The 13,588-nt window shown below is 64.5% G+C and overlaps 1 protein-coding gene across 6 annotated transcripts in view; it reads left to right on the top strand.

Annotated features, from left to right (window-relative positions):
• Nucleotides 1-3,750: 3,750 nt before the first annotated feature.
• The window catches only part of BRSK2 (BR serine/threonine kinase 2), a gene marked incomplete at both ends in the record, with an annotated part of 62,166 nt that continues 52,328 nt past the window's right edge, over nt 3,751-13,588 (top strand). For all 6 annotated transcript variants that reach the window (XM_082845669.1, XM_082845667.1, XM_082845668.1 and 3 more), the window contains one exon: nt 3,751-3,844. In XM_082845669.1, coding sequence (XP_082701795.1) covers nt 3,751-3,844 — 94 coding nt within the window. The remainder of the gene's footprint in view (nt 3,845-13,588) is intronic.

Here is a 13,588-nt window from a genome sequence, read left to right as displayed (position 1 = left end):
GGTAACAAACACAGTAGGACTCTCCATTTACTTAGGTCTTTTTTAGTCTCTCAGTGGTATTTTATCGTTTTCTGGGTACATACCTCACACATATTTTGTTAAATTTACCTCTAAGTAATTCATGTTCTTTAATTCTATTTATAAATTGTATTGTGCTTGTAATTTCAAATTCTAATTATCCATTGTTAGGACGCAGAGATAGGATTTTTATATTTTGGCTTTGTATCCTGTGACTTTGCCGAACTCACTTGTTAGTTTTATGAGCATTTTGTAGTTTAGGATTTTCTGCAGACAAAAATGTCATCTGTGGATCAAGATTGTTTCAATTTTTCCTTTCCAATCATATAAAAATATAAGGTGTAGCTTGTTTTCCTTGCCTTATCCCATAGGCTAGGTTCTCTAGTAAAGTGGTGACAGTAGATGCTTTTGCCTCGTCCCCACTCAGTCTCTCACCATCAAGTACGATGTCACTGTGGGTTTTTGAAGATCCCCTTTATCAACTGAAGGAGTTCCCTTTTAGTCCTAGTTTACTGACATGTTTATGTGTGGGTGTTGTACATGTGTGTGTTCAAACCATAAATGGGTGAATTTTGTCATGCTTTCTTTGGGGGCATCTATTGAAATGATTGTGTGGTTTTTCTGTTTCAGACCAATCACATTGTGAATTACATCAATCAATTTTGAAATGTTAAAGGAACTTTACATTCTTGGAATGAGCCCTTCTTGGTCATATGTATTATCTCTAATATATTGCTGGAATCAACTTGCTAATATTCTGTTAAGGATTTTTTTTCTGGGCTCATGAAGTATATTGGACTTTAATTTCCTTTTCATGTCATTTCCTTATCTGGATTTGGTACCAGGGTTAAGATGGACTCCCGTGAAGAGTTAGCGGGTGCTCCCTCCTCCTCCGTGTTCTGAAAGCACTTCTGTAGTGGCCGTGTTATTTCTCCTTTAAGGGTCTGCTGTAATCCTCCAGCGAGGCCTCCCACCTTGACGTTCTCTGCACCAAGGCCAGCACTGGAGCAGGCAGATGGAAGCCTGACCACGAGGGGTTGTGCTCTTGACCCCCACAAAGATGGGAAGATGAGCTATTCTGTTGTGCATGCACTAAGTTTGAGAGTTTGTGCAACGGATACCAGGAGGAGTGCAGGAGGGAGCCTGCCCCACAGCCCTGGAGTGAGGGGGGCTGGCAGTGGTGATTCAGGGATGAGATGGGAGTGGATGTGGTCACCTGGAGAACATGGAGAGGCCAGTAGAGGGGTCCCCCACGGAGCCCTGAGAAATGATGATGGGTATGGGCTGCACGGACACAGAGAAGCGAGAAGTGGCCAGAGAGGGAAGAAGACCCCAGGAGCACAGGGTGAGGTGGGGGTGGGGACGTGGGAATCTTGAAAGCCAGGAATTTTAGCCCAAGAGTATCCAGATAAGAATGGTCAGCTGGGACTTCTCTGGTGGTGCAGTGGTTAAGTATCTACCTGCCAATGCAGGGGACATGGGCTCGAGCCCTGGTCCGGGAAGGTCCCACATGCCACGGAGCAACTAAGCCCATGTGCCACAACTACTGAGCCTGCGCTCTAGAGCCCGTGAGCCACAACTACTGAAGCCCGCATGCTTAGAGCCCGTGCTCCACAACAAAGAGAAGCCACTGCAATGAGAAGCCCGCGCACCGCAACAAAGAGTAGCCCCCGCTCGCCACAACTAAAGAAAGCCTGTGCGCAGCAATGAAGACCCAATGCAGCCAAAAATAAATAAATAAATTTATTTTTTTTTAAAAAGAGAATGGTCAGCTGGGCCAGTGCTGCTGAGGGCACAAGAATGATGCGTCTGGTAAGTCCTGCAGGCTGGGGAGGCCCAGGTGACTGTGGCAGGCACAGCTCCAGCAGAGGAAGATGGGGAGGCCAGGGGCATGTTCCTTCCCTGGCAGGTGCCCCTCCTCCAGGTACCGGGATGCCATCCCTCCTCTGCCTGCCCACGGCCCTAGCCCATCTCTTGCCCACCCTTGACCTGACGACTCCCAGTCTGCCTTTAGCCCCTGGAAAATTTCTCTAGTCCAAGGTCCCAAACTCTTCTTATATCCAGTTTAAACTGCACCACCCCCCTGAAGCCTGGCGCTGTCCGCGGCAGTGTTCCCCTGACTTGCACTGCACACCTTTGGAGGCACCTAAAGACTCTTGATCTGCAACCTTTGAAGAAACGCGTGGGAAGCAAGGGGGGACCTGCAAGGGCCACGTGGAGCAGACAGGTGTTCTGAGTTCAGATAGGGGAGAAAGAAATGCAAACAGGCCCTTCCAGGAGGGGTGCTGGGAAGACCTGCGAGTTTCCAGAGTTCTCTCAGCCCTCCCCCCAGGGCGGGCAGGAGCATAGGATTAGCCTGACGGGAGTGAGGGCTAGCTGTGGAGCCCTGGGAGCCGCAGAAAAACTTCAGGTGAAACTCGGCCACCCAGGACTTGGTGGCAGATCCGAGCCAGGGCAGGGCACCCAGCGGCTCAAAGGGTGTGGGACCCTCACGTGCAGGGTTCGGGGCTCCCTGCTCCCGGCCCTCACATCTCTTCTCCCACCACCTCTGTGGCACTGGCTTAGGCAGCACGTGTTTTCCGCAAGGAACAGGGTCCCTCCAGGTCTGGCTCCACTGCAGACGCCTCTCCCGAGCCCTCGAGCCCTCGAGGCGTCGGTGCCGGTGCACCCTCGGCCCAACCGAGGAAGAAGATGGGCCGGCACAAAGGCCTGCTGTGTGGCCTGGGTTGAGTTCCTGACCCCGCTGTGCTGGTCACAGTGGTGTACCCGGGAAAACAGAGCGGAGGAGGGCAGCAACCCGGGCACGGCCTTGGGACGCACAAGGTCACGTCTGGGCCAAGCGCCACGCAGCGCCGCCGCCCCCGGGATGGGGGTGGGGAGGGGCTAGTAACTCCTTTCCACCCCGGTGGTCGCGGCCAAGAGGGACGGCGCCGGGAGCCGGGGCAGCTGACTGCCCACCCCTACGGCCCGCCGCCTGCACCGTCCCGGGAGGCACTTTAAGAGAGGGCCGCCGCAGCTCGGCATCCGGGCGGGGTCGGGGGACTAAGGGCGGTGGGTGGCGGGCGAGGGCCTCGAGACGCCCAGGCCCCAACCCAGCCCGGGCCTCGCCCGGACCCCACCCCGGCCTCGCCTCCCGGAGACCAGCTCCCAGGAGCGCTCTCCGCGGCGGGGCGGAGCGAGGCGGGGAGCGGGGCCTGCAGGAGGCGCCGCTGATTGGCCAGTGCCGCTGATTGGCAGGCGCGAGAGCCACTCGCTGACGCCGCTGCCTACGGCTGCGCTCGTACGGGTTCGGCTCGGCAGCTCGGCTGGGCTCGGCGGATCAGCTCGGCTCGGCTCGGCTCGGCTCGGCAGCTCGGCTCAGCTCGGCGGCTCGGCTCAGCTCGGCTGCGCGACCGCTGACGGACTGACGGGCGTGCGCGGGGGGCGCGAGGCGCGGGGCGCGGGGCGCGGGGCGCGGGCCTCGGCGGCGGCGGCGGCGACGGCGGCGGAAGCCTTGTGTCCCCGCCCGCCCGGTCGTCTCGGAGAGGCGGAGGCAGCGCGGGCCGGCCGCAGCAGAGCGGGCGCAGGCGCGGGGGGCGGCGGCGCGGGGGAGGCGCGTGGGGCGCTGAGCGAGCGCGGCCCGCCGGGCGCCGCCGACCCGGCCCAGCGGACTGACGGACGCGCACGGACGCGGCCCCTCCCTGCCGCCGCCCGCCCGGGGCGCCCACCTCGCCGGCGCCGGGCCCGGGAGCGATGACATCGACGGGGAAGGACGGCAGCGGGGCGCAGCACGCGCAGTATGTGGGGCCCTACCGGCTGGAGAAGACGCTGGGCAAGGGGCAGACAGGTGCGTGCGGGCCGGCGGGGGCCGGGGCCGGGGAGACAGTGCACACGGAAGGCCCAGAGGGCCGGGAACACCGATGCGGGCCGGGGGCGCAGGGGGACCGGGAGGGCCGGGGGCGCACAGGCCCGCCGCCGGGGAGGCTGGCGCCGGCGCGCCGAGTTGGGGCCCGGGAAGGAGGCCGCCCGGAGCGGGGTGCTGCAGGCCCGGCCCACGTCTCCGGCCCGCGGCCGCGAACAATGGGAGGCCGGGCGCCCGGTCTCGCCGCGGAGCCCCGCAGGCCGCGCGGCTGCGGTCGGCCGGGCGCGGCCCAAGGACACTCGGCGCGGACGGCGGCGCACTGGCCCGGCCAGCGCCCCTCGGCCCGGCTGCAGGCTGCAGGTGCGCGGCCCCCGCCGCATTGTGCGCCCGAGCGACCGGGCCCATTGTGCCGCGGGAGGAGGGGGCCGAGCGGGCGCCCATCTGCCGTCTGCCGCGGCCGCGCTAATAGGCGTGCTGCCCGAGCAGCTGCGCCCCGGGCCGCGCGACCCCGGCCGCGACCCCCAACTCCCGCGGCCGGCGAGCAGCGAGGCCGCCATGCGCGTCCTGCAGCGACCGGGCCACTTTGGCCAGGCCGGGACCTCCCTCCACGGTGGGAGTGGGAGAGTGCCCGGGCCACTCAGAGGGCTGGACAGCGCCTCTCTTCTCCCAACCTGTCAGGATGTCTGCGACACTGCACTCCTCCAGGGGCGGGAGAGGGAGACCGGTACTGGGCCCGACCGCGGATCCCGGGCCACGGATCCCACACCGGCGGTGGAACAGACCCCAGCCTATGGGAGGAGGGGGCTGGTGCTGGGCAGCCGTCTTCTGGCGATTGGGTTAGATCGCAGCCCCAAGGCCAGTGCCCTCATCTGGCTGGCCGGGCGTTCGCAGAGTCGCTTTGTGGGACACTGGGCTCAGCCATTTTCTTTCTTCTCCCTGGATGGGCCTCTCCTGGCGGCCCAGAGGTCCGATTGGCACTGCCTCCTTCTCCCTGCCTCTCTGGGACGTTCCTTAGACCTAGGGCAGGCAGGCAAGCGGAGCAAGGGAGGAGGAGGGTGCGGCAGGGCTGGGCCCACCCCACTGGTGCAGGGCTGGGGCCCAGGAGGGAGCGCTCTAGCCAGGCTTGCTGCAGGCCCTCCCTGAGCCCCCCAGGGTGGCCCAGAGGCGGAGCCTGGAGGTGGAAGGAAAGTGGGCCAAGCCCCAGGCTGGGGTGGGGAGCAGGGGCTGTGATGTAACTAAGGCAGAACGCGTGAAGGCGTCTGGGCTAGAGGCAGTGGGAGTCCCCCCCCCCCGCCCCCTGCTGGGCAGGCAGCCCTTGCACCGTGGGGCCCGGGGCAGTAGTGCAGTGCTGTTGGAAGTCGGGGTGGCGGGCCAGGTTCGAAGAGGAGGTGGCAGACAGCCCGTGATCAGCTGAGTTCAAAATGTGCATGTTTCCTGGGAGGAACAACTGTAGTTGGTGAAATTCTCAGTGGGGGAGGGGCTTGGGGCAGCAGAATGCAGGAGGCAGTGAAATAATCTAATTATCTTACCAATAAAATGTTATTATAAGGAAACATCGGCGTGCGAGCGATGACAGCCGTGAATTATACGCAGGTCTCCAAGGGTAGGGGCTGGTCTCTGTACTCTTCATTGAGCTATTCTGTCCTACAGTTAATTACAGGAGGGTTCCACTGTAATTAACAGTAACGAACACAAAAGGATGTACAGTGTGTGAACAACAGGCTGTGTGATGTTTAGAAGCAGCTCTGAGTGGCCCCTGCATCCAGCAGCCTCTCTCCTCAGGCCCTTCTCTCGTGAGTGGGATCAGGTCTCTAGTTGAGGCCCCCTCTCTGGGGGTCTGTCCGTCCTCTGTTCCTTCTGGCCTCCCTGAGTGCTTGGAGCTGCCACTCGGGGTCCTGACGGTTGGAGCACCTGCTTCCCAGGAAGGCTGGGGAGGAGGCTGTCCTGTTGGCGCCTGTCTCTCCGTCCTCTCTGTGGCAGGGTCGTCTGGAGTCTGGTGGACGTAGGGGCCTCGCGGTGTGTGTGCCGGGCCCGGCTGCCCGGCTTGCTGGCTGCCCTTTGGCACCAAAAGCCAGGAAAGCTTGATTTCCCAGGCCTGTCCTTTCGCTCCCGAGATAAACCTGACCTTCTCTGGGGGCCAGGCTTCTTGCCAGGACAGCTCGGTGGAAGTGTGCCGCCTCCCTCCCCAGCCATCGGTGCTGCTGGGAGCTGCTTCCCGGAGCCGTGCAGCCCCCAGGCCCAGGGTGCGGTGGGGCCCGTGCTTTGTCCCTCGACTCCAGCCCAGCCCTTCTCGTCTCACGGACACCTCCGTTCTCCCTGCTCTTTGCCCGCCCTCTGCCCAAGTCCTGTAAAGGGGGAGCTGAGGAGGGTAGACGTCGGCGGCTGTGGGCCACGTGGGGCAGCTGGGCCTCTCAACCTAGCTGATCCGGGCACTCTGGCTGCGTGTCCCGAGTGGGGGCCTGTTGGGAGGCGGGCCCGCTGCTCTCCCCCAAAACGCCGCCTCTGGGGAGTCAGATGTGGGATGGGGGATGCCGCCAGGGGCAGAGTGCAGGTGTGGGCAGAGCCGCCTCTTCCGCCCGGCTGGGCTGGCAGGGTCCAGCTCACACTCTGTTGCACCTTTTTAGCCCCTGGTTGGTTCCGTTTCGCTTGTTTGGCGTTGGGCTCAGGGAGCGGGTCCGTCACCCCTGCTGGGTTGGGCCTCCCCGCCCGGGCTGGCGAGGCCGTGGTTGAGAAGTCATCTGCTCTGCCCAGCTCTCCTTGACGGCCTGGCGCCACCTCTGCAAGCAGCCCGGGAAGGGTGCCTCCGCCTCGGCCGCGACGTGGTTTCTGGTCGAGGGACGGGGTCTTCTGGGCCTGCTGGGGTGGGTGTCGCTGTGCCCTGTGGCGTTCACTGCGGAGGCTCCGCCTGGCCCCTCCCTCATCCAGGAGAGGCTTCTTCAGCTGGGGGGTGGGGAGGACACCCCCAGAAGGTCCAGCGGGGACCGAGTAGGCCCAGGAGGTGAGTGGTGTGGGCTGTGCCGTCTTCACCCCTCCAGCCCCATCAGGAAACAGAGCAGCGCCCAGCCCTGCCCAAGCCAGGGCTCAGCAAGCCCAAGTGGGGCTCGGCGCCCTTAGGCCGGGAGGACCCCGGGCTCGATGGGGAGGACGGTGGGCTCTGGGAGCCTTTCCTGGAGCCAAGGTCCATGGTAAGATGTGGAGCCCGCCCTCAGAAGCCCTTCTCCAGTGGGCAGGAGATGGGGGCGGGGGGCAGCACTGAGACAGGGCTTGCAGGCAAGGGGTCGGTCCAGCTAAAGAGAGAAGGGGGTGGTGAGGGGTCCCTGCTGCTCGTCTGGCTGAGCTCGCAGGTTGGTGGGTGGGCAGGGGGAGAGCCCCCTCCAGGCTCTCGAGGGACCCTCAGGAGAATTAATGTGGGTGCTGGTGGCAGGCAGGCTGGAGAGGACTCCTTGGGTGGGATGGGGCAGGTGAGCGAGGGAGACACAGGTGAGCTGGGAGGAGAGACAGGTGAGCTGGAGGGAGACAGGTGAGCTGGGAGGAGAGACAGGTGTGAGCAGGAGAGACGGGTGAGCTGGGAGGAGAGACAGGTGTGAGAGGGAGACAGGTGAGCTGGCGGGAGAGTCTGGCAGACCCTGCGGTGACCCATGGCCCAGAGATGGAGGGAGCCCAGCTCGGAGCCGGAGGCCGAGGTGGGCGGGGCGGCACCTGGGGCGCGGGGGCCGCATCAGCTTTACAAGGTGGAGCATAAGGAGGCAGCTTTTTTTTTTTTAATTTTTAAAAATATTTATTTATTTTTGGCCGCATTGGGTCCTCGTTGCTGTACGCGGGCTTTTCTCTAGTTGTGGCGAGCGGGGGCTACTCTTTGTTGCGGTGTGTGGGCTTCTCATTGTGGTGGCTTCTCTTGTGGTGGACTGTGGGCTCTAGGTACGTGGGCTTCAGTAGTTGTGGCACGCAGGCTCAGTAGTTGTGGCTCGTGGGCTCTAGAGAGCAAAGGCTCAGTAGTTGTGGCACGCAGGCTTAGTTGCTCCGCGGCATGTGGGATCTTCCCAGACCAGGGCTCGAACCCGTGTCCCCTGCATTGGCAGGCGGACTCTTAACCACTGCACCACCAGGGAAGTCCGGAGGCAGCTTTGAGCCAGCGAGAGGCTGCAGTGCGTCGGCTCTGGGGATGGGGCAGGCAGGGGCTGGCCCAGGATCCGGCCTGGGGTGCCATGGAGGGCTGAGGCTTGGAGAAGGAGTGGGCCTCCCCATGTGGCTGGAGGCACTGGACTTGGGGTGCACAGTGAGCGTGGGCAGAGCAGAGTGAGGGGGTGGCCTCCAGTGGTCGCGTGTGGACCGCCTTTTGTGCCTCATGGTCCGAATGGTCGCAGGCCACATTGCCCTTTGCTGAGTCCAGAGCCCCCCCCTCTGTGCCTCAGGCTGGCCCCAGTCTATCTAACCTGTTTTATAAGTGGGGGAACGGGCTCAGAACCTGAACTGGGTCCAGGGCAGTGGCTCCCGGGGGACGGTAGGAAAGCCCACAGATGCTCACTGCACGAGCCTGGTTAAACGTCACGACCATATTCTCAAATAGTTGTGGGCAGACCTTGGGGGGCAGTGGGGATCCCCCACCTGTCTCCCTGCCCCACTGGAGTGGTTAGAAAGGCTCAGCAGTGACTTTGGGTGGGACAGAGGCTGCTCAGCCATCCTCCCGAGGCACAGACCCTCCCCCAGGGAAACCCCTTCCCCGAGCCGAGCGCTGGCCCTGGGTGGGCTGTCCTTGTTGATGGAGGGCAGCTCTGCACCGGGCTTCCTGGGGCGATGGGGGTCTCGCCTCAAAGGATAGGCATTTTCCTGAAGGTAGGGATGGGAGGGTCCTGGGGTGGACAGAGCCCTAGGACCCTGGTCCCAGAGTGTCCCCTACCCACCGTGGTCCCCTGTGGCTCTGAGCACCTCTGAGTTTTCACGTGTCCCGCCTGCCTCACCACTGGCTGTGGCTCTGCAGGGATGGGGGGAGGGGTGTTTGTACCAGGAAGGGCGCGCGAGGCAGAGGGCACGGCCCGGGCGAGGGGGCAGAGGTGAGACATGCTCTTTGCAGAGCTGGCTGCTGCCCAGTGCAGCTCTGGCCGTGGGTTCCTCCGTGCTGGGGGTTTTCCACAGGGGGCATCAAGGCCTGCAGTCCCCCGCCCACAGGGCCCCCAGCATGATGCAGAAAGAGTGCGTCACCTGTGGCCACAGCCTCTGTCCACCACGTGCCGGCTGTTGTCCCCAGAGCCGTCTGTCCGGAGCGGGTTTGGGGGGCAAGGCCAGGCCTGGCCCTTTCTGGAAGAAGCCAGGCCGGTGCTGGCCACGGCTCCGAGGTCCAAGCAGAGCCTGTCTCCAGCAGGTCCTCATGCGGGACTCACGGGGGACCCTGCCGGATATACAGCCATCTGCGCTGTGCTCAGGGCAGAGGAGCAGAGGGGTCTCAGACTCCGGGGTCTGCTGGAGGGTGGCCAGGGGTACCCGAGCCTTGCTGGTGACCGGCAGGCTTGGCCGTGCGCGCTGGGGGCGCGTGTGGACTGGGGCCTCCAGGGCTTGCTCCCCCTGCCTCCTGGCCCGTCCCAACCAGCCTCGAGGGCGGTGTGGGGCCGCCGGGGGCTCTGCCGCAGGAGGCAGGGTCCCCTGCTGCCCACGGCCGCGGCTGACCGGCACTGCCCTGGGCCTGCGCCTGGGCGGGGGCCCGAGCGAGCGTGCGCTTCCCCTGCCCACACGCGCCTTTTTCTGGCTACTTCCTCCCTTGGTGTTCATCACTGGGGCTTATCTGTGGGGCGACCACTGGGCCTGAAAACGTCAGGGGAGGGAGAGGAGGCCGGCATCTGAGAGGCAGGTGCGCTTGGCAGCAGCACTGACTGCATCCTCTCTGCCTGCGCATGAGCCCTGCTCGGTGCCCGGCACCTTCCGTGTGCCCGGAGCAGACAGGTCCTGCCAGGTCAGAGGCCCGCGCTGAGGATGGCCCGCGTCAGCCGGGCTCCCGAGTCAGCAGTGCCGTGGGAGGGTGCGTGGCTGGCGCCACGAGGAGCGTTAGGGCGACTTCCTGGGCACCTAGCGCTCTGGTTTGGGGAGCACCTGTGCCTTTGAGGCCAGTGGACACAGAACCGGTGTCTGTGGGGGCCTGGCTGGGTGGCGGTGCCCACAGAGGAGGCTGTGTCCTCCGTCTGCCCGCGCCCACAGGCTATGCCTGGAGCTCCCGGGCCCGGGGCCCTTCCTGCCTGTGTCCCCCCGCACAGTCTGGGCTCCTTGGAGTGGGGCACGCTGGTGCTCCCCAGGGCCTGCTGCCACGCAGAGAGGGAGCACGGTGGCGGCCGCACGCGTGGCCGGGCGTTTGAGGTGGTTGAGAGGCCTTGCCGCCTGCCTCTGGCCCTGCGTGCTGCCCACGTGGCCTGGCTTCCCCAGCGGTACAGCCAGGGCCCCCAGGCCCCCGAGGCCACCTTGGACCCTCATGGGGTGGTTCTGTGCCTCTGGTCCCGGAGGTACAGCCAGGGACGGCCCCCGAGGCTCTGGTGCTCCGTAGCTGAGGGGCTTTGAGCCTCAGGCCCCCCGACGGCAGGGGTGCTTCTGTGAGGCCATGATGGACGGGAGCAACGTTGGGGGCACGTCTGCTGTGCTTGGTGTCCAGCAGGAGGCCAGCATCTGTCAGGGCCCATCTAGGGTCTCGGGGGAGGGGAAGGACCCCCTTCCCTGTGGGTGGTACCTTGCGTTGCCCTGGATTCTGCAGGAAGTCCTCTCAGACATGGGGCAAGCTGGTGCCTTCAGACAACTGCTCCAACGGAGCTCTCCCCGGTGCCAGGCCCGGCCAGCCCCACTGTCTCCTGTGGGCTGGCTGACGTGTCCACCACACACCACTGGGTGGTGGGCCCCGGGTGGGCCTCCATGAACCTGCCCAGAGCCCTGGGTCCTGGCCAGGGATGGCCGAGCTGCCCGCCCGCCTGCCCGAGGTTTCACCCCAGACAGGGGTGCCGGCTGCCAAGCGGGGCTGCCCCGAGCTAGCTGCCTCAGACTCCGGATGGGATGGAGGCTGGGTTGGGGCAGAGGCCGCAGGGACAAAGCAGGGATTGTGCGGGCTGGGCCCTGAGAGGCGGCCCAGGCCTTGTTCTGCAGCCTCTGAGGGCCCAGTGTTCTGGAGCTGGGCAGCTGGGAGCACTGCCCCCCAACCCCAGGATGAGAAAACGGCCCTTCTCTTCTGGTGGTTTTCTTCCTGTTAGTTCTGCTTTCGTCCCTCAGGGCCCAGGGAGGCTGCTGCTGGGCCTTGGTTTCTTCCCTGTGCCCTGGGGTGACAGCGCCTCCGGGTGGATTTCAGGGGTCACCGAGGCCGATGCCTGTTGAGCGCTGACACGGCATCCCGGGAACACACACCCTGGCTGGGGGCGCTGACCTGTGAGGACAGAGGCGCTTCTGCAGGTGCTATCACATCCTCGTCCACACAGGGCCCCAGGGCTGGCCGCCCCCACTTGGGCCTCCCGCAGACCGTGCCCACAGGCCTGGCCGAGGGTGGATGGAAGATTCTGGGGCCTTGTGGTTCTGGGCTGGGGGGTGGGGGAGCACCGCGGGGCATTTCGCCATTGCTGCCCACTCTGGGCTCAGACTGGGTCCCAGGGCTGGCCTTCCTGGCCCCAGGGCGGAGGTGGGAGGGCAGCCCGAGTGGCCGCCTGCATGGCCCAAGTGGTGTAGCTGAGGCTGGGGGCGTGGCGGGCTCCTGCTCCGTCTCAGGGCCGTGGGTGCTCTTCGGGGGCGGCAGGAGGCTGCCCGGCCAGGAATGTGGCATCTGTGGGGGGCCTTGGCCGAGGTGCCCCGGGCGACTCTAGAGTTGCTGGCAACCGCTGGCCTGGGTGGAGGAGCAGGGTAAGTGGGGGGCCTACGTGTTGGGGGGTGGCCGCCTGGGAACCTGACGGGTCCCTGCCCGTGGCCGACTTTGGCCTGGATCACAGGCCACGAGGCCAGAGCAGCCCCAGGGAAGGGCAGGGCGGGGGCCCTGAGGCCGGGTGCTTGCTGCGCCTTGTTCTGAGTTGGGACCAGCGGTGTATGAGGCGCGCGGGTCCAGCTTCCTCAGGTGTTGACGCTGGGCCCGAGCTGGAGTCCGGGGCTCGGACCGGCAGGGCGGTGGGGAGCCCGGGGCTGCAGAGGCTCGGCCGTCTGGCAGGGGCCTGCAGTGGAGCCCAGGCAGCCTCGTGGGGCCGGTTTCTTCTCTGAAGGGTGAGGGGCAGGTGCTCAGCGGGCAGCTGCGGGGACGGGGGGATCCCCGATGCCTGTGGAGAGGGGTGCGCCTGGAGCGTGTGTGAGGGGCTCAGGGTCCTTCGAGACCATTCAGAGAAAGTCCCTTGGCTGGCCTAATGGAGCCAGGAAGGAGCTGGATGGGCCGCTCCGTCCCGGGCTCACTCTGGCCGCCCCCAGGAGTCAGCCAGGAGGCACAGAGCATTTGGGGTCATCCAGGGTCTCGGGGGTCAGCCCGTGTGCAGAGCCCCCGGGGCAGGGCCTCCAGCCCAGACGGGGTGGGAAAGTCAGCGTCTGCAGACCTCCGTGTCCCTGTTGTGACTCAGGTGTGAGGGTGAGCGACACCGCGAGGGAATGTGTTTGCTTGGGACCAGGCAGGGGGCTGGCAGCCTGTGTCACCCTTGGGCCGTGGGCCTGAGAGTGGGCTCAGCCTTCACGTCCGGCCCAGGCCCAGGGGGCCGAGGAGGAAACAGGACGAGGGAGGACAGATGGGCATCGTGTTTGCTTATCCCCGCGGATGTGGTATTTTCGTGCATCGCTTGTTCACGGGGCAGTGAGTGGGGAGAGTGGATGCGGACTGTGGCCGAGCTGGGCCGCCAGCTCTGCGGGGCTGAGGGACCCGGGGGTGGGGGCACAGTCTGGGCTGGGGAGGGGCTTGCCTCGTCCCTTCCCTCTGCCACATGGTGCCCTGCGACGCGGCCTGCCCTGCCTGTGGCCCCGCCCGGCTGACCTCTTGCGCCCGACCTGCTGTGTTCTGGCTGAAAGATGCCTCTGTTCTGGGGGCCCACCCGGGGTGGAGGCCCCATGTTCCTGGGCCGCCGTGGGAGCCGGCTTCTTGTTTCCCTCTGCAAACGGGCATTTCCAGATGCAGAGGTAGAGAAAAGAGCACCCTGGACCCCGCGAGCCCACCCCAGCCCAGCGACACAGACACGGGGTCAGTTTGCTTCACCCCCCACCCCCAGACTTCCCTGAAATATAAAGATTTCGGGCTGGGTCTAAAAGACAGAGACTCTCTAAAAGAAGCACCATTAGTACCCTGAGAAGTTAACCCTGATTTCCCAGCCCGGCAGAAATACAGTCAAACGCTGCATTTTTAGCGGGTAAGGGCTGTTTCCTGGAACCTGAGTCCCCGTGGCCCCCCGCGTGCGGCGTCTGGAGGCCTTGGGGCCTTGGCGCCGGGGCTGCTCCCAGGGGTCCTCAACCTCAGGATCTGCGCGTTTCTGACTTCCCGGGGGTGCTGATGCTGGCGGGGCCCCACTTGGACAGGAAACCGTGTGTGCTTGTGGCCTGTCCCGCCCTCACTCCCGCCCCGACCCTGACGTGATGGTCATTGGTGCCTGCGTGCAGTGAGCAGCGAAATCCAGGCCTGGCCTTGCCTGGGAGCGGTGGGTCCACTGAGCCCAGAGGCTTCACTGCCGTCACGCACACAGAGGTGCAGGCCCAGTGGGGGTCACGGTATGTGAGGAGTGCCCCGTTTGGGTTCTGTCCTGCGGGGGTGGACGTAAG

This window comes from Leucopleurus acutus (assembly GCF_964270905.1).
Source record: "Leucopleurus acutus genome assembly, chromosome: 8".
Taxonomy (NCBI): Eukaryota; Metazoa; Chordata; class Mammalia; order Artiodactyla; family Delphinidae; genus Leucopleurus; species Leucopleurus acutus.
This window is presented reverse-complemented; position numbering and strand designations above follow the sequence as displayed.